Raw genomic sequence first — 21,463 nt, 5'->3', positions numbered from 1 at the left:
CGAGTAGGGAAAATTCAAGCCAGTGAAATGCCAAAGTTATGCCACGACCTGGCATTACTACTTAAAGAAAAGTGCAATCAAGAACAAGTCTTCTCATCGTTAAAGACTAAACGGCAAAACAAAGTGCGGTGGACAGAATTCCTGTCAGATCACTCCCTCGGTGATGAGCAGGCTCCACCTGCCGGTCTGCCTGTGCCGAGTGAGCTGCAGAGAAATGCTGTAGGTATAGGGATGAAGCTGTCTTAGACTGCAGAAATTGCATCTCCACATCTTAAGAAAACGTACATAGCGGCCAACAGCTACAAGAGGTCAAAACCTGAGTCAGAGACACGCATAGTTTGGGAGCGGTCTGGTTATGTTTGACTAGTGGCTGGGTGCAGGATGAAGAGTTCTCTTCCATGCACATTGCTATACTGTTTTAAGTTTCTTCCAAATTATAATCTTGTCCTCTTCAATCTCCAGGTCATTAGTTGGGTTCCTTTCTGTACGTGATGTGCAGTAAGAATGCCTTGCTGCAGAGAGCATTAACATGGATGTGTGTGTCCTCAAGGTCAGATTCTCTATTGCTTCTGCCAGCCAGTATAAAGACAAGGGAAGGAGGAGAAGCTAGAGCAGCACTCCTCGCTTCTGGTAATGCCTGCAACAATCCCATGTGCAATAAGTAAAGCCTAAGCCTATAGCTGGAAAGGGGAAGATTTAAAAAAAAGCAAAGACGGGCTTGTTATTTCATATACCAAGTCTCTTGACTGCCTGAGGAGACAAAACCTTGTAAAGATGCAATGTGATTATTTTACTTTTTATACATATGACTGCACAAAAACAATGTACCAGCTGGTTGCTGCAGATAGTTCCAAGATTGCAATGAGCCATTGTAAACTGAAAAGCTGTAGTAATTTCCAAACAGAAGTCTGCACTAGAGAATAGGTCACAAATCTGAAATAGAACATCAAGCCATTGATGTGGAAGGCGCAGAGCAAGTTAGAAAAGGAAGTGAATGCATGTGAATGGCATGGAATAGCTGGCATTTGTGTGAGCACACACAAGATGTGGGCTTTCAGCTAATCACACAGTTATGAAATAATTCAGCTTGGAAGGGACCTCAGCAGGCCATCAGGTCCATTACCTTGCTTGAAGTAAATTCACTGTGGAACTCTGATCGGGTTGCTCAGGCCTTGGGTCTTGAAAACTTCCAAGTTTTCAAGGTTTTTTGTTGTTGTTTGGGTTTGTTTTCTGGTTTTGGGGTTTTTTTGCAAGTGAGGGGATCCCCTATTTTAGCACATTCTAACTGTATTTCTTCTGTTCTTACTAGTTTGATACTCAGTATGCCCTTGAAGTGAGAGCTTTTTTAGAGCTGGGAGGGGGCCCGGGGACTGTATCCTCCGGTACCGTGGTGCCCCTGGGCTCACACCAGCTGGCTCCTCATGCTTTACCAGGCCTGGCTTGCCCATCCCAGCTCTTTTGGCCTTGGAGAAGCCCAGGGTGATCACCCTGTGAGGAAGAGGGGATCCCCACAGGCCTGCCAGGCCCACGCAGGGCTCCAGGCAGTAAAGCTACAGCCCCTGTGTTTTTACACCCTCGGGACCCCCAAGAGGAGACTCACCGCCCCCGTGGTGAGGGGCAGCCCCAGCCCGTGCCTGCGCGACCCTCGGGGCACAGCCTCCCCGAAGCAGCCCCCTGAGAACATCCCTCTTCCTCAGAGACGCATCTAGCTGGAGCAGATCCTCCTCCTCCTCCTCCTCCTGACCGGTGGTAAATCTCCCCTCCGCTCCCTCAGAGCCAGGCGCACCCGCCGCTATTCCCCGCCCGGCCGCAGGGGCGAGGCGGGGCGCGGCGCCGCTCGATTGCTCGGCGCTCCTCACCCTGGTGGGTGGATGGCCTCTGCGCTCGGCGGCGCTGCCTGGCGGGGTCGGAAGCAGCCGCCGGCCTGTCCGCCGCGCCTCGGCTCGGCTCGGCTCGGCTCGGCTCGGGCGGGCTCCCGCGGCGGGGCTGAGGCGGGCGGGCGGGCGCCGCCATGGTTTAAAGGGCGGCGGGCGGACGCGAACGGGCAGGAGCCATGAACCTGCTGCCGGCCAACCCGCACGGCAACGGGCTGCTCTACGCCGGCTTCAACCAGGACCACGGTGAGGTGGCGGGGCCGGGCCGGGGCCGGGGCCGGGTGGGGGGGAGCTGCGGGGCGCGGCTCCCTGAGGGGAGCGGGCGCCGCCCGACGCGGAGGCTTCTCACCCGGGCCCGGCCGCGGGCAGCCGGTTTGTGCCGGCGGGGGGGGGTGGCTGTTCGCGGTTGGGAGCCCGGCGGAGGTAACCTCGCGGAGCCGGCGGTCTGGGCCTGCCGCGGCTCCCGGCAGCGGCGAGAAACCGGGACCCGGCGCGGGCGGCCTGGGCTGGCTGGGGGAGGGCGGGCTGCCCTGGGCCTGGGATCCCTCCCGTCCCTCGGTGGGCGGGCCGCGGCGCCCCTCGCTCTGTGTGTGTATGTGTGTGTCTGTCTGTCTGTCTGTGTATCCCTGTCGGCCGCCGCCGCTGTGACAGGATGCCCGGGGTCTGGTCCGTGTAGTTGCTGTGGTGGATGCAGCCCCCGCTTCAGGAAGGCGGGAAGGCTGCGTTCGCGGAGGTACGGCCGAGGCGTTCTCCTGTCGGTTTAGTGCCGGTGCGGTAGCGCGCGTGTGTGTGCTCACTTCGGGGAGAGCTGGCTGGGGGTGTGGGGAGAGAGGAGAGGGAACAGTCGTGTTTAATGTGCATCTTCAAATGCACCTGCCTCTCAGATGGCGGTTTGGTACTTGCTGCAAGTTGGGCTGCTTAAAATTGGCTAGCTTCCCTTGTGTAGTTGTAGAAGTCTGCCTTAAAACATGTGCTCAAAGGGATGTTCTTTTGAAACGGCATTGCTGAAAAGGTAGTTCACAAAATGTCACTTTCTCAGTGTAAGTACCTTGCGTTTAAAATTAGCGGTATAACTACTTTTTTTTTTTTTTTTTTTTCCTGATTTGTAGTTTTAAAATTGTGGTTAAAACTACTAATCATACTGGTAGACAAGATACATGGACCACTGAAAAGCTTCACTGTATGCTTGGTTTATTTTTTTTACTTTGTTAGAAATGGGAAGACCTTTTCTAGAAAGGGGGTGCATATGCCTCATCTTGCTTTTGCAATATAAAAATAGCACCAGTCTTATGAGTAAGTGTCATTTTTGTCAAATGAGGAATAGAAGGTCATCATTTTGTAACATCCTTTTGTCTTAACAAATAATACTCTTGCCCAAGACAGTCTTGCAGCTTCTGTCATTGTAGACTGTAGTTCATATACCTGTTGCTGATGCTGTTGAAGTTGTGGGTAGACACAAATTATTCTATTGATTTTAGTCTGACATCTCTGATCACATTTTGTCAGTAGTGTATCAAGCTGTTAACAAAGTGAGCTTCTTGGTAGCTCTCTTCATGCTGTATTGTTGACTTGAAAACAATACAATAGTCTGTTTTTCAGCAACTATGCACTTGTTTTCATCTTACATTTGCAACAGAGATGGAAAAATTGATTTGCGAGAATGAGCTTCATTTCAGATCTGCAGGGGTCTGTAATGAAACGGTAACACGTGATGCTTGGCCTGTCATGGGGCGGAGTTTTAAAGAGAACTGTGTAAGAAGATAAGTTTCTCTTTTACTGCAAAATGCTTTAGAACATCATTTTAGTGTGTAAAACTTGTTCTTTGTTGCAAAGGCTTCCTTAAATTCTGTAGCAGTAAATGCAAAATAAACACCTTCCTGAATAATGTCACATCCAAAGTATGTTAAGGAATTTGGCTTGGGAATCTGTGAGCTGACAGTATTCAAGTCCCATCCTACCTAGCCTGGCCAGCCAATTGAATAACAACAATAAACTTGAAGAAAAAAAAGTGTATTTGGCTTTCATTTGCAGGCTCCCGGAGCTCTTTCTGCTTATGAGTGATGACTTTTGAACTGTAGGTAGCATGCTAACTTTTTACTAGTTTAGGACCTTTTTAAAGCGTTAAAGGATAGGTAATTTTTTGGCAGCTCAAAGAAGAGCATATAAGAGGAAAACTTCACTTCTTCCTTGTTCCTTCTACCAAAAATAGAAATATGAGTCACTTGAGTGCTGAAGCCTAGTAGTGTGGGTGTCTGCATATATTGTCACAATAACCTAATTTCTTAGTAATTTAAGACTAGCCAATCCTGTAGTGATGGGGAGATGGGAGAAATGATCTAATAAGCTTCTCCAAGTCTTAACTTCCATGACTGACAAGTGATAAAGCTAGCATCTGCAGTTTTTCTGAAGTGTGCTTCCCTTGCTGTTTTGAGTGATACTGTATTTTTATATTGGGTGCCTTTGTCACTTTCTGTTTTTAAACTCGAAAATAAAGAATCAGTGTAACCCTCCCCAAAATGGAAGGCCCATATTGCAAGATGTTTTCAGTTGTTTTAAAACAGAATACTCTGACTTCAGGTTCTTAATTTCAAGCTGGTGTGCTCCTGATTTCAGGCACTTTTCTAATGCTTTCAGAAGGACATTAAAGTGCTTTACAGAAATGAATTGACAAAACATCATAATAAATTACCATACCAGAAAGTATATGGGTAAATTGCTTACACGTTTCTCTTTTGTCACTGTTGTAGTCTAAAGCTAGTTTGAAAACTTGTTTTGGTGTTGAAACACTTGGCTTATTCATTTGATCTCTGTTAGTGGACTGAAATGCTTAGCTATAGGACCCCATGAATGTTAGTAGGATTCTGTGCTCTCTCTTATGGCTTTAGAAAAAATTTGCTGTGGCAAGGAAAACTAACGTGCTAGGAACTGCACCTGACGTAGTCGCTTCCCTAGACTTCACTGTTTCAATTTCTGGATCTTAGGCCCTAAAGCCCACAGATTCCTTTATGTCAGCATGCCCCTTTCAGCTTGTGGCATCTTCTAGGCAGTCATAAATTTAACCCTTCCTTTTTCTTTGGTTTTAGAAAAACAAACAAAACTCCCTGTGGCCTCACTGGGACTGTTGGCAAATAGTACTTTTACTGTAGGAACAAGCACAACTGCAGGTTAGGGTAATAATTCTGTAATAATTAATTTTTTTTTTTTTTTTTTTTTTTAATATCTGAGGTCTCTTCTGTCAGTGGCTCTTTGACAGCATGTCTGTCCCCTAAAATGAGATGTGAACTTCCTGTGGAAGGAAGCATACCTATTATTGCAGCAATTGCCTCTTTTGGCAGCCCCTCTCCAGCTCTCTCATACATAAGAGCTTACAGGCTGTAGCTGTAGCTGTTGAATTTGTGATCCCACTGGTAAACGCTGGGATCAGTCAGATGGGAAACACTGGGCTCCAAAGCTGATCCTGTAACCCGGAATTGAATGAGTAGCAGTAATCTTCCTGTATGGCTTTTTTTTTTCTTGTTTGGCTCAGGGGTTGCCATGACTGAGAACTTCGTATCTCTGTCAGTAATGACCGACTGTGTGAGGAATATCACCATTACTAACATTCCATCAGTTCTGGTGTATTGTCTCCAGTTTAAAAATGTAGATATTCCCAAGACATTAAAAGCTGCCCACATCTTAGTCACGAGGTTAGCCCTGCAGAAAAGCTGTAGTGGTGCTACATGAAATGTAATGTCTGGATTTTAATGCATTAGGAATGTTCTGTTTGGGTTTGTTAAAAGCTGCTGGTGTTAACACAAGTAAAACTTTATGGTGCTCTTTTACTGTAGAACAGTTTCAGTATCCCTCTCCTTCATCTCTCCTGGAAATACAAAATTACGTTGTAAAACTGCTGCTGGAAAAATAATTATATGGATACACTCTACAGCTACCAGAAACAGATTAGTTCTCATCCTGTATGGTATTGTTTTATGTAGAGAGAAATGTTGCCATTGTAATTTGCTTTCCAGTTATCCCAGTAAAGTATACTGCACGAGGTGGCAGCTTATTAGTGTTGTGAATTCAACACAGCACACTCTTATGTATTTGACTGACAGAGGAAACTAAAGAATGATGCACTGAGAAGGGAGGAGGTAAATTGAATATAGTTAATTTAAAAGCATCGATTTCAATATCTTTACTAATCTTTCTATAATTATTATATACTTGTTAACCACTCTCTAGGTATGTTTACATATGTAAACAAGAATTTTTTGTGCTTAATTTATTACAAAATCTTGGACAGGGTGAAATTGTGCCTGTGAGTCTTCTGGGTTGGCGGAGTAGGGTTTTTGTGTGTTTTGTTTTCTTCACTATTTAGCTAACTTGTACTGTTAGAACAGTCTGGTATATTGGGTCTGTGACTCTGCTGTTAGGAACTATATGTAAAGTAAGAGGGTTAATTTGTTTCCTTTCTACATTGAAGGGTGCAGAGGTGGATCTTGCAGTAATTTTTCCTTTGTATGTGTAAGTTAAGTGAATAGGAACCCTAAGGATGCTGCCAAACATACACCCCCACACCTCGTAAGATACTGGTCTGTAAAGCAGAGGATGTGTGTAATGCCTTTTTTGGTTGCTGTTGGGTTTTGGTTGTTTGGGGGGTTTTGTGTTTGGTTGGTTGGGTTTTTGTTGTTGTGGGGGTTTTTTGTTGTTTTTTTTTTTAAAGTGGTCCTACTTGGAATGAAACGCTTGAAGTATTAAAAAGGAATCTCAAATTGGCTGTATTATTTTTCCCAAATTGTGGAGTTTTTAAACTAATACTGTTGTCAAGATCAAGTTTATTATACATTTTCTTATTGTTATGTGAGAACATTGATTTTGTTCTGTGTTTATAACAAAAAAAACCCAACAAGATGTCACCAGTTGTATTGTTTCTTCTGACATCTTAACCTGTATCAAGATGCGAGCGGTGGAAGACATGTACTGAGTGTTGCTCACTTGCTCTTCAATGAGCATATGCAGTTTTTTAAATTGACCTTATATTAAGCTAATAGTACGCAAACCACAAAGTTAGTTGCCTGTGTTGTGAGGACCATTGCTGGCTGTTTGTGAACCTTTGGCACCAGGAATACCTGAAACAGTCTCTTGCAGTCTGAGCCCGTTTGCGAGCTTCTGAGCCATCATGCCACAGCAAACCAGTCCAGTCTTGTGTGTAGGAAATCATGGGTCACCTGGCTATGAGCAAATGGTTTGGATACCTTATGTTGAGAGTGAAGACTTCCTTCCCTCCTTCCCCTGTGCACCTGTGATTTTGGGGTCCTGAGTTTGGGGAAGGGGTGCATTTAGACATAGCTCCTCAATTTTCACTTGGAGGGTTTAAATCTTTGCAGTCATTGCAGTGCGTAAGAATAAAACCAGACTAATTTGAATACCTCTGTTCAGTACCTTGAATATCTTAACGGGATTTTTGATATAGTGCATATAAATTGTGTAGCAACTAATCGTCCGTCACCCTGCCTCTAGCGATGGTAGCTGCTTTGAACTGCACACTGGCATTTCTTTATATTAGTAACTACATTCACCCATTAGTCAGTAAAAGAGCAGGACAGGACACTGGCAGTTGGATGGGTTCCACTAAAAAGGCACGTGCATAATTCTGTATGTAAATGTAACTAATTTTCCAGAGTATTTTAATCTGGCTTCTAATTATTTCCTGGTTTAGACTTAAGCTATTGGCATGTAATTATTGGCATCCGACTCGGTAGGCTCTCATTAGAGCATTCTTAAAAACTATGTTTGAGAAGCTCTCTTCTGTGGAAACATGAACGATCATACAGTTGTAATCACGGTGTAAATTTGGATCTAATAAGAAAGGAGGGGTTTTGCTTAATAATGGTTGTTGGGCCATGAAAGTTAAAATGCAGGTTTCCTTCCCTCTGTAGTGCATGGCATAGGATACAGATGGGTTGGGAATTGCTCTCCTTTCCTTCCATTGTTTTCTTACCTGTCTAAAAAGAATACTGAGAACTTTCCACTTTCAATAGAGGCCAGCACAGAGGACAACTCTTGTAAATGGTTTTCTCTTGCAAACACTAAGGAAGCCTGCAAGTGGTCTTCAGCTTGAATTTAACAATGCAGTTACGCAGTAACGCTCTCTTAACTCTCTGGCTCTTGCTTAGTTCTTGAGTGTATCATCTCGCAATTACTGTATATGTGTATATATATGTGCTTTTTACTACAGGATGCTTTGCATGTGGAATGGAAAATGGATTCCGAGTTTATAATGCAGATCCACTCAAAGAAAAAGAGAAACAAGGTAAAATGCTTACTTATTATATCATTCTAGTTCTGTGTTGGAAGCTCAGCCTCCTCGTTTTTTTCTGTAAGATTCTTGCTTAGCTTTCACTGTTCCATCACTAGAAGGCTTTGAATAAAGCCTCAAGAAAGGAAGTCCATGCTGGTCCCTAAGGGACTCTCACTTTTGCCACTGCCTGGTCAGATGTTTATATGCTGTTCATTTGCATAAAGCTGGCTGATGATGAATGTGTCTCACCTTCTTGCAGAGGCTGAATTGTGTTAGCTGTTGCTAATGTTTGTAGTCCTGAACAGGAGGCGAGTTGCCTGGTTATTCACAAGTGGGAGAAGAGTTGCTTGCTGCAGCATTATTATGTACCATCAAGAGAAGTTGTTCTGTTCTTGTGCAGTAATCTGGACGATCTAGTACAGCAATAAAACTACTGCCTTTTTACTGGACGTAACATTTCTCGTACTTGCTTACAGTATAGCTTGCAAGAGCACTGTGAGCTCAGACCTCTAATACTCTAAATTTTATATTCCCTGTATGCTTAAAAAGTTTGGGAAGATCTTAAGGCAGTAAACCTAGTATCATGTCTTAACAGAAATTACTAGATGAGCTATATTAACAGGTAGTGGGGCTTTTTATCAGAAAACAAACATAACTGAGTCAAAATAAGGGAAAACGAAGCCTGGCCATGTGATTCTAACCCTAAATATAAGAAGAAAGCTGCCATGCTAAACAGGTTTCCCAGCACTTCCAGGCTGTGGTGATAGGAAGGATTTAATAAGAGGAAAAATGTATTTAAAATAGCAATTCCTATGAAACAGGCATGCTTTCACTTTCTAGTGCTGTAAGAGTTCAGTCACTGTTCATGTGGCCAAAGCTGACAAACTGTTTTCTGTTCTTAATACTAAATTCTTCCATAAGCAACATGTCTTGGGACTATCATCTGTGATTGATAGTGTGCTAAAAGGATGAGAATTCAGGTTGAAGTCCTGTTGAGTTCCTTGTCAAAACTTTCCCTGCCAGTAGTTCAGGACATACTTCCAGGGCTCCTATCGTGAAATGTTTCTTAAGAGTCACATTGCCTTTCCTGTGTGGATTCTGAGAGGTCAGACTGTACTGGCTGCATAGGTACATAGAGAAATCTTGTTCATCTTTCATGTATATTTAAACCTACCTATTCAAACCTACCTGAGATAGACAAGCTCCAACTGGGACTACTTTATTGATTTCTGTAACCACGTCTTAACTGTTACACCCTGGCTTGTCTGTCTTATATCCAGGAGTTCCATGAAGTTCCCCACCCAAGCATCGCCTGTCAGAACTTAAAGTGTCTGTTCTAACATAGGTTCAGAACACGTTGCGCATTCTTAAATTGTTTCGGGTTATAATTCGTAAATATTTTAAGACTTTTTGTCGCGGTGATAATACCTCTTCATAACAAAATGTGCTGTCACACTTTAAACGCTTTAATGGAGTTAAGAGGAGGATCAGGTGCAGAAGAGGGTAGTGTCCAAATACAACTATTTTTAGGAAGGAAGTGCGGCAGTCAAAAGTGTTGTTGCAGAAACCACAAGGACTTGTATGAAATCCAAGGCTTTACTGCTCCAGTGCGAATATCTTTTCAGCATTGTGTAGTCAAGTGCCAACATAGATTCCTCATCCAGATGTATTGCAGTGCTTCTTAATGTCTAACTGAATCTCACTTGTCCTATCCTTCATGCATATGTCTGCATCTTTCCATTGTAGTGCTTCCTCCCAGCTCCTCAGACATTTTTGCTGTTTTCTCCCATCCCTATTTCTGACAGTAGGTCTCTCTCAAGTCCTTGTGAAATTTCAACTTTTCCTCTAGCTTTGAAATGGTTTACTAGTTTCATCCACCTTTCCTGCTGCAGCCTGCCAGTGTGTGGAGTTTTTGGACAGTCTTTTAAAGCAGAAGTTTGTTTTTAAATCTGCTCATCTACCTTGAAGGCCATAGTCATGGCCTCTCCTCCTGACAGTTCAGTTCTCTCTCCCCAGTGGAATGCCAAGCAGCCCTCTAAGCTATGTAAACAAAGCCAAGCCTCTGCTCAAATGTCATCAAATAGAAAAATTCTTTTATTATAAAATCCCCTGGTTGGTATTTTGTTCCTCCACTTGCACCGTAAGCATGGCATCTTATTCTACTTCCTCTGCAGCTGAGATTCTTAAAAAGAAAAAAAACTTTTTTTCCTTGCACTATAAATGAGAAGCTGTCTGCACCAGCTGATCTGTTTTGCTTTCACTGTTTTCCTGCATCGAGTGGAGGCCTGCTGGAGCTGGACCATACTTCTCACCTATTCTAGCAGCTATGGGTATGCTCCAGAGAATAAGCATTAGAGATTCTAGTTCAGTTACATAGGTGTGCATTTTGCCTTCTTTCCTCAAATTCACCAAGTCTCTAAAGACAAATCCCCTTGCAAATAAAAAGGCTCATGACTAATGAATAGTTTTGGTATTTTTCTAAATGCATGGCATTAGCATAATAGAGCAACACCAGATTTGCAATGTGCGTGTGTGAGGGGAATGAATTTGAGCTAACTAGACAGTCTTTCTAAACATATTTACAATCCCACTGTATAATAGAAATGGTCAAGCTGCCATGGTGATATTGCTTGGTCTCCTCTCATGCAGCATGTTTAAAAACTTGCTGTGTTTTTTCTATATATGAAAATGAGGCCTGTCCCAACTGCGTGACAACAGTGGTGATCTTCATTGCTATGAAAAATAAAGCAACTTTGCTGAGAACCCAAAAACCCCAGAACCCCTCATTCTTTTAGTCAGGATTTCTTGTCCATCACCCCCACTCTTAGAGGATTCTCTGTTTTTTAAGGTCAGCCAGGGTAGGAAAATACTATTCTTCTCAGGTGCCTGAGAGAAGTGCTAGATAATGCAAGCTTTTCTTGTAACAGTGGTAAAAAATCAGATGGCATTTTAACAGGTTCTGCCACATTTAAATAAAATACATTTGTCTTTCAGAATTTCTAGAAGGCGGTGTTGGCCATGTTGAAATGCTGTTTCGTTGCAACTATTTAGCACTAGTAGGTGGAGGAAAAAAGCCAAAGTATCCACCTAACAAAGGTGAGTCTCAAGGAATAGATCTTGTCATGTGTGAAACTGCCCAAAGAACTCCCAAACCAAACGCCTTGAGCTGGGGTCTGCTATTCTGAAGGCTGGATGGAGGGGATGTTGCAGCAGGTGTTAAGGAACTGTGGTGAATTATGTTGCATCACTGCTGTTGCAGTGTTAACAGGCAGTTACCTGCAGTGACCAGTCTCTGAGACCTGGTGACAAAGTCTGTACTTCACACAGTTAACTTTGCAAAGAGACTCTATGGCTCAGCAACCTGAGGGGGAAAAGGTCCCTGGCTGGAAGCTTTGTGGGAAAATATGCTACTTTTTTTGACTCTGCTGCCTTATTTCTTTGATAAACCTCAGAGCAAAACAAAAAAGCTGACTGTCTTTAGAAAAATGTGGTTTTATTGTCAGCTTTTGTGGTTAGAGTTTACCAGCTCCTACCTGCACGAGTCATAGCATGAAAGACTGGGTTGATATATAGTAGCTAAATACCTTCTGGTGAGCAGGATGCCAGTCTGTAAGTGCTTAGCTATTGGATGCACCTCTTGATTAGCCTTCTCAGAAACTAGAAGTTGTTATAAGGGAGATGATGTGCATCTTCAGATATGCCTTGATGATCTAATGCAATCTCTGCACTGTTCCAGTAATGATCTGGGATGACCTGAAGAAGAAGACTGTCATTGAGATAGAGTTTTCTACAGAAGTCAAAGCAGTTAAGCTGCGAAGAGATAGGTAGGTACAACAAACACGTTCCAAATGCGCAGCTTGGCTTTGTACGCTGTTCTTATTCATTTCCAGCTGTTCGTAGAAAGAAAAAGATCCTGCTTTAACACCAGCAATTAAAAGTGAAACAGGCTTTTGGGGGCAAGCACTAGTTGTTAACAGATCACAGCTCAAGTATACTGGTATCTGAAACCTTGGTGAAAAGCCTCTAAGACTTTCTGGCCCTCTCATGCAGGGAAATGTTCTCATGTGGCTACTGCTGACTGTTTTTCTAGGTATGGAGGAGTGTGAAGGGAATTCAGGCAGATCTCTAAAGCAAGAGCATATATTAACAGCTGGAGTCTGTGTATGTGTGGGCGGAGGGGTTCTGCTGTCACAGCTTGGGATAAAACTGCTTTGCAGGCTCGTTGCATGTTTTTTGCAAGACTGCCTGTTGGAGGTGGGGGGAAGAATATAGCCATTAAATTGGTTGAAAGCCTTTACAGATTTGAATTAATATCTATGTCCCTGTTCTACCCACCCCAAGTCATAGGAACTTCTTGTCTTTTTCAGAATTGTGGTAGTCTTGGACTCGATGATTAAAGTTTTCACATTCACACACAATCCCCACCAGTTGCACGTCTTTGAAACCTGCTACAACCCTAAAGGTTAGTTGTATACATGGCTTGGGGAATGGAAACAAGTTTATTCTGTTCTTGATGTGCTATTTATCTTTAGCTGCCTGAATCAGTTACTTAGTAAGTCATTAACCAGTTTACTTATTGCACTATAGTCAAGCCTTTTGGAGATGCTTTTGTGTTTATAAAATAGTTATTAAAATTTATTAATACTAGGAACAGAACAGCTTTTTCGTGTATTCCTTTTATGTTACAGGTTTGATTTCTCTAAGAGCTATATGCTTTCTTCTGTAAAGAACCTGTGAACTTGATGTATTTTGTGCTGAAAGCTTAATTATAAACACAAACGCTATTAAAGTGCAGCATTCCTCTCTTGTAATAGAGCTAAGCTGTCTAGTGAACCATTCCCAACGGTGTCAAAAGAGCCTAATTAGCGAACTGATGTTGTTCTTTTTAAATAGCAAGGTATGGCTTTGTCTTTTGTTAAAGCGAGCAGAAGGTATCCTGAACCAAGCTGAGTATTAGTGCCACAGGCTAAGTATTGTGTAGTGTGGTGATGCCAGCTCTAGGCTCCAGGTGGGCGCAGGAGAGATGGGGCTTGTGTTTGACCTAAGGAAACATTTTGTTGTAGTAGGTATTATTGCAAAAGGGAGGTACTGTCTGGAAGGAGAGCCCTGAGGGTAAAGAGAGGAGCACGCTCCCCCATCAGCTGCACACCTAAGACTAGGTGTGTAAGGGAAGGTGTAAGACTGGAGGGATGTAATGGTAACTGTGTGACTATCTGCCTCCAGGCACAACTGTGCCCTGCGATGAAGATGGTCAGGGTCCCAAAGTGCATGGCCTGCACGGGGCGGGGGATTGAGGAGTTGGGCTTGTTTACTCATGCCAAAAGGAGACTGTGAAGGGCTGTCTGCCGCTGGTGGCTTACAGCTACCTGAAGGACAGTTACAGAAATGATGGATGCAAACTCTTCTTGATAGTGCCAGACAGTAGAACAAGGGGTGGTGGGAGGATCAGCTTTGATGTCAGGAAGATGTTTTCTCCACCAGGAGGTTACTTAGGCTTGGAGTCCCCATCTTCAGAGGTTGTCAAGCCTGCTAGAAGTGAACAGGGAATTGCTGGCTGCACTCAGGGACAGCACAGCCTAGGAGCAGATTCGGCATGCTGACTGATTTCCAGGCTGGTGGGTGTAAGGTGGAAGATGCAGTAGAAGTATGTTGTTTCTTGTAATACTCACCCACTGCTTGGCTAGCTGTGGGCTAAGTTTGCAGGAATTTACTTGGTATCAGCAGAACACCTGGCAGAGATGTGTTTTACCTTAAATGGTCTGTAAAAAATTTATGAAGAAAAAAAGCACAAGTGCCATAAGAACCAAGTTCAAACATTAATTAAGACTAATTGTTTTTACTGACAGAGGAGAAACTAAAATATCACCTATTATAAACTCTTACCCTTTTCGAGCTGCTAAGGAGACTTTTTATTTTTTTTTAAATAGCTTTGCTGTAACAGACTGATGGAGCTGATCTCCGAAAACATCCAGATTTTGGATAACCACAACTAGATTACTTTGAAATAAAGTGATGAGAGCAAGTTAAAATAATGCTACTCCCCTACTTCTCTATGCTCTGCACTTATGGACGGATCATGTTTTGGGATACTGCAATAGTCATTAAAATGAAATTCTGATTTACTACATGTATGTTTGTTTATTCTGAAATTACCAATATTTTAGAAACTTTTGTTTGAAAATGTTATTAGGCTATGGAAACTTCATGGTTATTCCCTCTCTCTTTTTCTTTTTTTTTTTTTTTTTTTTTTTTTTTGTCTTTTAGGTCTCTGTGTCCTTTGTCCAAATAGTAATAATTCTCTTCTTGCATTTCCTGGAACACATACTGGGCATGTGCAGATAGTGGATCTCGCTAATACAGAAAAGCCTCCTGTAGACATACCAGCTCATGAAGGAGTCTTGAGCTGTATAGCTTTAAACCTGCAGGGAACAAGAATTGCAACAGCATCAGAAAAAGTAAGAATAATCTCCTCCTACCTCTGATTTACTGTGCATTCTAGTGTAGTAACTCCTTCTAAAATAGGAAGTTGCATCCTTTCGTAGGAAAGACATAGAAATAACTAGCTGGAAAATTTGTCATTGAAATATGCATTCTCAGTCTTTCTTTATCTTTACTGCTCCTTTAGGATACCCAAACAGGAATCCAAATGCTGTGCCTGAAGTAGCGTTTACGTTTTAGCTGACTGTAGCAGTGACTTCAGTGACATTTGAATGAGATCTGGCCCAAGCAGTTCACATTTCATGTGTTCTTCAATAACTGCTACTAATTTAAAAAATGAAAGGGGGGGGGAGCTTATTTGCATTCTTTCACCTTTATTATTTTCTGTTTAAATTCACTTCAAAACCACTGGCTAAAGAAATAGTTGCAAACAGGTCTGTCACACTGGAGGACGTAGTTCTGCTCTGGCTTAACTCCTGTTACAGACAAGGAGGGAAGCGTGCTGCCTCTGCTTTTCTCATGCACACATTGCAGAAGTTTTCATAGAGTGTAAATGTTAAAATGATTCTTGGAATATTTATCAAATTGCGTGTGGTCATATGTTACACAGGGCTAAAGAACACAATAGACTGACAAAAACCTGAAGTTACTGCAGAGTACAAATCCCTTTGGGCTGGGCTGGTGCAGAGAGATGTAGAAAGAATGCAGAGAAGTCATAGACCTGCCCTCTCCATGGGAATGTCAGTGAAGTCCAACACTATGATTGCTTCCAAAGTGTCCAAAGGAACGTAAGGTAGACGTACCCATCTACCTGAGGCGAGTTGAGTACTCGCTACCTTCTTCCACTCAACTAAAATGGACCCACTAAATTAATCCAACAAGTCTCTGTTTAGAGTAGTTTCTACTGCACAGCCTATATAGCGCAAAAAGCTTAAAAAAAAAAAAAAAAGAAAATGCAGCCATAGTCTCTTACCTAAGCTTAATTACTGTATGTCTTCTAAACACAGCTCTTAAAACTGCCAACTCCATTGCTAAACAGAATAATAATCTGCTGAATTTGTATGAAGACTTCTTTTTGCATAGAGGAAAAAGTTCAAACAGCACTTTCAAACTGAAATATGAGTATGGCCAAACTGCCATACTGAGCATACTGTAAGCAAACATCTCAAGCTTGTGTCTTAAATCAAAACTAAGCTGACATTTAGCCGAATCTTTCTCTGCTGGGTTCTGATATTTACTGGTGTGTGACTGAAGAGATGCATTTGTTAACCAGGTGTATAACACGAGTTGTAGGTAACAATGTATACCCCCTAATTCATCAGACAAAAGTACTACTGAATTGTTGATCACTTTATTTGGGATACACTGACTTGTTTTGCATCTCTGGTGTCAAGCTTAGTTTACTCAAAATGAAGTACAGTTTTCCAATGCAGTATTCTGTCTGTAACCTGACTCACCTATGGGGGTCTCTCAGATTTGGATCAATACAGATAATGAGCATGTGATAGGGAACCAATTCTTCTAAATTACTTCAACTGAACTAATTGTAAAAGGCAAGACCAGCCACAGCCTGATCATACTTATGGGAAAAAAAAATTGCACAGTACCAATCAAAACAGGGTGTGGACTCTGGGGAGCAAGAAACAAATGATTCACAGAACCTGGGCACAAAAGGCTGTACACAAGTCCACTCTCATGTTTGCAAACTAATGCCAGGGCTGCACTAGTGCTTTAGAATATAACCTGGAAGAAACTTACTTAGTTGCGTAGCTAAGTAACAGGATTGTGTACCAAAGCATTGTAACATTGTGGGGATGGCAGGGGGGGAATCAATATTCTACCCAAAAATTAACATTGAGAGGTTCTCTCAAATCTACCACATTGAAAAACCCAATGATGTATGTAGGGGCATGCTGGTCAGATAGAATTTTAGGATGCGTTCACAGCTGTAAAGAGTCTTCTGTCTTTCTTAATATAATGCTTGATTTCTTTTCAAGGGGACCCTCATAAGAATATTTGATACTTCATCAGGGCATTTAATCCAGGAGCTACGAAGAGGATCACAGGCAGCCAATATATACTGGTATGTTTAATTGCTTCTGCTTTTGTCATCTTGTGGGTAGTGTTGTGCTGAGGCACCCCAGTAAATGGCACCCGAGTCATCTTCAAAAAGCAAAGGAAAGTTACGCTGCCACGGGTACAAGGCAGGACTCTCCTGGCAGCCCGAGTGCCAGGGCTGCACTGGGCCTGTGCATCTTCCTCTCTGCTCCGTGCTGGTGAGGAGAGAGCAGTAGCTGGCAGCTGTGTGAAGCCTGGCACAGGCTATAGGGGTTGGGACAAAGACGTATATATTGATAGGCCCACTTCTCTGCATAGAATAAACAGTAGTTGGGGGGATATTTTAACTTCCCACTGAAATAAGGGGAATGCAGCGATGCAGCCTAACACTGCCCAGAGAGACTAGGATGAGCACCTGGGGGCGAGTGGAGGTTTATTACAACACAGCGCTGCTCTGCGTGCGAGAGCCCAAGGCAGAAGTTTGACTAATCCACTGCTGGAAGCATTCTCCCAGGAGTGGGGAAACTTCCATTCTTTTACTGAGCACCACTCTGGGGTAGGAGTGTTGCACATTTTCTCCCACACCTGCCTACTCCTCGGAGCAGAGGTCATGCATTTTCTTCCAGCAGAAGTGGCAGAATGGCCCACACCGCTTGTGTCGTGTCAGAGCAGTCTGCTGCATGGCTGGTCTGATAGACCAGGTCCTCTGTTCCAAGCACCTGCACTCACCCCTGCAGGGGCTGTTCATCCTGTCAGCAAAGCAGTGCTGAATCGCAGCAGTCCCAGCTCTTTCAGGAGAGGAGCTGTTAACACTTTGTCTGCCAGGCTGGCAGCTGCTCTAGGCAACTGCAGCAGCAGAGTTGTGTACACCAGAAGCTGTGGGTACGTTCCAGTAGGGATACTGCAACTGTCTGTATTCTCTACAGTATCAACTTCAATCAGGATGCTTCCCTAATCTGCGTATCCAGCGACCATGGCACAGTACATATTTTTGCTGCAGAAGACCCTAAAAGAAATAAGCAGTCAAGGTAGGGTTTGAGCCATTCTGAAGCCTTTGGGGGGGACTGGGGAGGGGGGCTTGCCCTTCCAATAGAGTTTAAGCAGTAGCCAATACCTGCACTCCTGGAGGTGGTAAGATACATCTGCTGTGCTTGAGAGAAGCTGTAGATTTAGGACTACATAGCAACTGCCACATTTCTGCTGTCCTTTGTGGAGCTGTAGAATTCCAGCAGAAGGTTAGGGTGGTTTTTAGTGGCTATCTCTTAGCATGAACATACTTTGTGGACACTCCACATAAAGCAATCTCTACTAAAATCCATTCTTTTGGCAGTTTTTGCAGTCACTTAAAAACATGAAGCCAGAAAGGTAATTGTAGGGTCCACCTTCCCTAGAAGGGGAATCCTACATGTTACCTTATACATAGTAGAAGAAAAAAGCCAATCAAAAATAGCAGTTAGTGTGACTTGTTCAAACATGCCAGCAGTTCTAAATCAACTCTAGTCAACACCTTACTGAGTTGTTACATTTTTTTTTCTCTTTCTCTCTCTTTCAGTTTGGCCTCTGCCAGCTTTCTCCCCAAATACTTCAGTTCCAAATGGAGTTTTTCCAAGTTTCAGGTTCCCTCAGGCTCTCCGTGCATTTGTGCCTTTGGAACAGAGCCAAATGCTGTCATAGGTAAGTACTGGAGGCTTCCCCAGGTTCTGTCTGGAGAACCAGGGTTTGAACTACACTGGCTTTGAGCTTGTGGGAATGCTCAGCTGAGGCGCTGCATCTCCCTTCAGCTGAGAACAGGAGCTCTCGCTGCTCAGCACTGCAAGGGAGTAAGATCAAACAGTGCCCGGGGTGGAAGGAAGCAATCCTGGGTGCAGTGCTGGGCTGACAGACACTACACAAGGACTGACTTACCTCGTGTTCCTCCAGAGCAGCCCTCTCTATGTTTCATTGGCTTGAAAGGTCAGTTTAAGCTATAGCTGCAGGAACAGAAGAGTGCCTCTGGAACAGCTGAACTTAACATGTTTGTTTTTGTTTCAGCAATATGTGCAGATGGCAGCTACTACAAGTTCTTATTCAACCAAAAAGGGGAATGCTCAAGGGATGTCTATGCTCAGTTTCTAGAAATGACGGACGACAAGCTTTGACTGAGTTGAGGGGAATGCATGGGTCAAAGTACTGCCTTGGCTATTCCACATCTTTGGAAGGACAGTATATGAATGTCCAATACTGATCAAGAAGTTTAGCAGACCTCACTGAGAAGCCTGGCCCAACATGATCACAACAAGCTCTGAAGTAGTGGACTACATATGTTTGTTCTCATTTCTGCAAGTATTCATCATTAAAATCTCTTTGGGTTACTGTCATCAACTCAAGTTTTCAAGATGTGGCTTTCAACAAGCTTGTGCCTATTGGGTTTCTCTTAATCTAAACTGTGAAATGACTTTAGATTAAACACGAGTGCCTGCCACACAAAAAGATCTGCAGGGGGCTGTACAAATGTACAACTAGCCTTAGAAAAAGGGATGTGAAAACAGAAGATTTTAGGCATTGCTTTACTGCCTCTGAATGGCTGGGAATGGGGGGAATACTATGGATCATGCTCAAATAAAACTCCACCAGCTTGGCTAGGAGCAGGAGTGCTGCCTTCCCCCCCTCCCCTGAGCACATCTTAGAGTAACAGAGGAGAAGAGATGACAAGCACGTAGCCACAGACTACTGTAGCTTGAACCATGCTTGTCCTCTGACCTGGGCTAGGGGGGGTGGGCAGTGGTAGTGATGGGGCCACAGACGGCTGTTCCTGTCCACCTGCCTACGTTGGGCAAGTTGAGCGATCAGCACTAACTGTCAAAGGTGCCAAACTGTACATAGTAGCTGAAGGCACATTTAGGCACTGGCTGACCCAACTACCCTCTCCTCAGTGTGTGGAGCAAGCGCCCAGGGCACCCGGGCACGTGGAGCTCCTGTATTTGTAGAGGCGATTCCTTCTGTAACAAAACAGCCATTCCAGGTTTAAAAACCACCCTCGGTACTGGTGTGACAGCTGTACTGACTGCTTCTAAAACTGCTGTGCTTCAACTGGAAGACTGGACAGGCCGCTTACACATCCAGCACAATAAATGAACAAGGTGGCATGAAATAATGGTCTCTGCAATGGCTTTAAACTTGCAAACTTCTTTTTTTTTTTTTTTTTTTTAATTTGAGACATTGCATACTAAACACTGTTGGCCTAGGGACAGTTAGGTTAGACTAAACCAACTGACTTGTAAACTCTTTCCCAAAGTTGTTATATGGCAATTAGTATTTACTGCTGAACTAAGGCACAAGATACTGAACTAGAAACTGAAATAGACACAAGCTCTCCGTTCATAGCACTAAATACCTGGGGGGGAGGGAGGGGAAGTCTTGCTCTTCTGAAACTTAATTTCACAGATGCTTCAGATCTGACATGCCAGTTCACTCTAAGATTGTTTAGCTGCAAGCTCTCTAAATTTGACAAGTTTCTTTTAGTGTCACGTAACATACTAAGGACTAACTTCTACGCAGATTTTGATGTCAAGGTTGCATGTTGCTTTTATGTGTATTTAATCACAGAAATTGTTTTGCACACTTATTTGTAATATGTTATTTCTTTTAAATAAAGGTGACTAATTTTGCTGTATTCACTGATGATCACAGCCAAAGTTCCTTTTGCCATAGGTTTGGGGGAATAAATCTGTAACTGAGTAAACAGTGGTGGCTGTTGAAGGACAGAAGCCAAATCACACTGCCCATGCCATGTAAACAGAGGACAGGAAGCACACAAACTACTGCCTGGGACACTGACATTGGTATTTACGCCAAACCAAGTCGAACTTCCAGTGCAAACCAGTTCTTGTTCAGTGCTATTCACCACAGCTGCTGTTCTGAACCTTCTTACCTTTTAACAGCTGTATGAGTAGAACAACCAACTGGAACCTGCCACTGCCCTGGAGAAGTAGGTGTGCAAGAAAGCATTAGGAACCATTCTCCAAGGACGATTTAAATCCTCTCTCTCTGGTGCCGTTGTAAGCTGTTTATGATCCAGTCAGCTGCACTCACTTTAAATAGCAAGGAAACTACGTTAACTAAAACATTAAGCCTTCTGCACAGTGCTTTGAAGGTTCTATGTACCTTAATCTGCTGAAGCACCATCCCCCTGCCCTCCCATTAAAGTTATCCTCTAGTTGACCAGAGACTATGAACGTATTTCTTGGTTGATTGAAACTCTACCAAACTTGTAAAACTTCCCCTAAACATCTGTTCTAGTGTGACAGCAAGAATTAGAACGACACTAACTGCACACGCAGACCATAGTGCTGTACTAATGATGGAATCCCTTAATACATACCTAAACATATTAAATCTCACATTCCTTCTGCTTGTACTACTTGCAAATCCTTATCTTTAAGTATACAGGCTATTTTACAGGAATCAGAAATTAGGTAAAAGAATGAGTCTTCGCACCTGGTGTTGGCTCCAGGTTGCTCTGCCAGTACTTCATCGTATCACTTTCTGCTGTACTGCGTTACGTCGGTAAATTTAACCAAAATTTGCATTAAGTGGGACAGAGGATAAACATACCTTAAAATGAAATGGAATAGCATTTTAGTGAGTTGCGTTTTTGGAAAATAAGTAGTACTTTAAGTATTTGATAGACCACATATCCACCGTGTTGATTTATTTATGACACTGCACGGCTGCACCATCCAGGTACACTGTGAAGCTCAGGACTAAGACTGGCAACAGCACGCTTGCCACGTTGCGGTACAAAGCAGTAATACTCACCCGTGTTCTGGGCCTT

At 43.2% G+C, this 21,463-nt stretch overlaps 1 protein-coding gene and 1 long non-coding RNA gene across 2 annotated transcripts; one reads left to right on the top strand and one right to left on the bottom strand.

Moving 5' to 3' along the window:
- Positions 1-1,888: 1,888 nt before the first annotated feature.
- WDR45B (WD repeat domain 45B) lies at positions 1,889-20,302 on the top strand. The gene is made up of 10 exons (XM_052807776.1): positions 1,889-2,120; positions 8,092-8,166; positions 11,149-11,250; positions 11,891-11,978; positions 12,522-12,616; positions 14,419-14,609; positions 16,590-16,675; positions 17,577-17,678; positions 18,203-18,324; positions 18,682-20,302. The coding sequence occupies exons 1-10, from the start codon at positions 2,054-2,056 to the stop codon at positions 18,786-18,788; spliced, it is 1,035 nt and encodes a 344-aa protein (XP_052663736.1). The 5' UTR covers positions 1,889-2,053; the 3' UTR covers positions 18,789-20,302.
- Positions 11,298-17,570, bottom strand: LOC128150953 (uncharacterized). Its single transcript, XR_008238248.1, has 3 exons — positions 17,236-17,570; positions 13,824-13,913; positions 11,298-11,907 (listed from the first exon to the last, which is right to left on the bottom strand). It is a non-coding gene; the product is annotated as an uncharacterized LOC128150953 (long non-coding RNA).
- Positions 20,303-21,463: the final 1,161 nt, after the last annotated feature.

The sequence above is a fragment of the Harpia harpyja genome, chromosome 14 (genome assembly GCF_026419915.1).
Source record: "Harpia harpyja isolate bHarHar1 chromosome 14, bHarHar1 primary haplotype, whole genome shotgun sequence".
Lineage (NCBI taxonomy): Eukaryota > Metazoa > Chordata > Aves > Accipitriformes > Accipitridae > Harpia > Harpia harpyja.
Note: the sequence above shows the minus strand (reverse complement) of the source record. Positions and strands in the feature narration are given on the sequence as shown.

Bases quoted from the DNA above. Each gene is read 5' to 3' on its own strand.
- WDR45B (XM_052807776.1), top strand. From the start codon at position 2,054: ATGAACCTGCTGCCGGCCAACCCGCACGGCAACGGGCTGCTCTACGCC. The intron at 12,617-14,418 runs GTTAGTTGTATA...TTTGTCTTTTAG, and splicing joins AACCTGCTACAACCCTAAAG to GTCTCTGTGTCCTTTGTCCA. The intron at 14,610-16,589 runs GTAAGAATAATC...TTTCTTTTCAAG, and splicing joins TTGCAACAGCATCAGAAAAA to GGGACCCTCATAAGAATATT.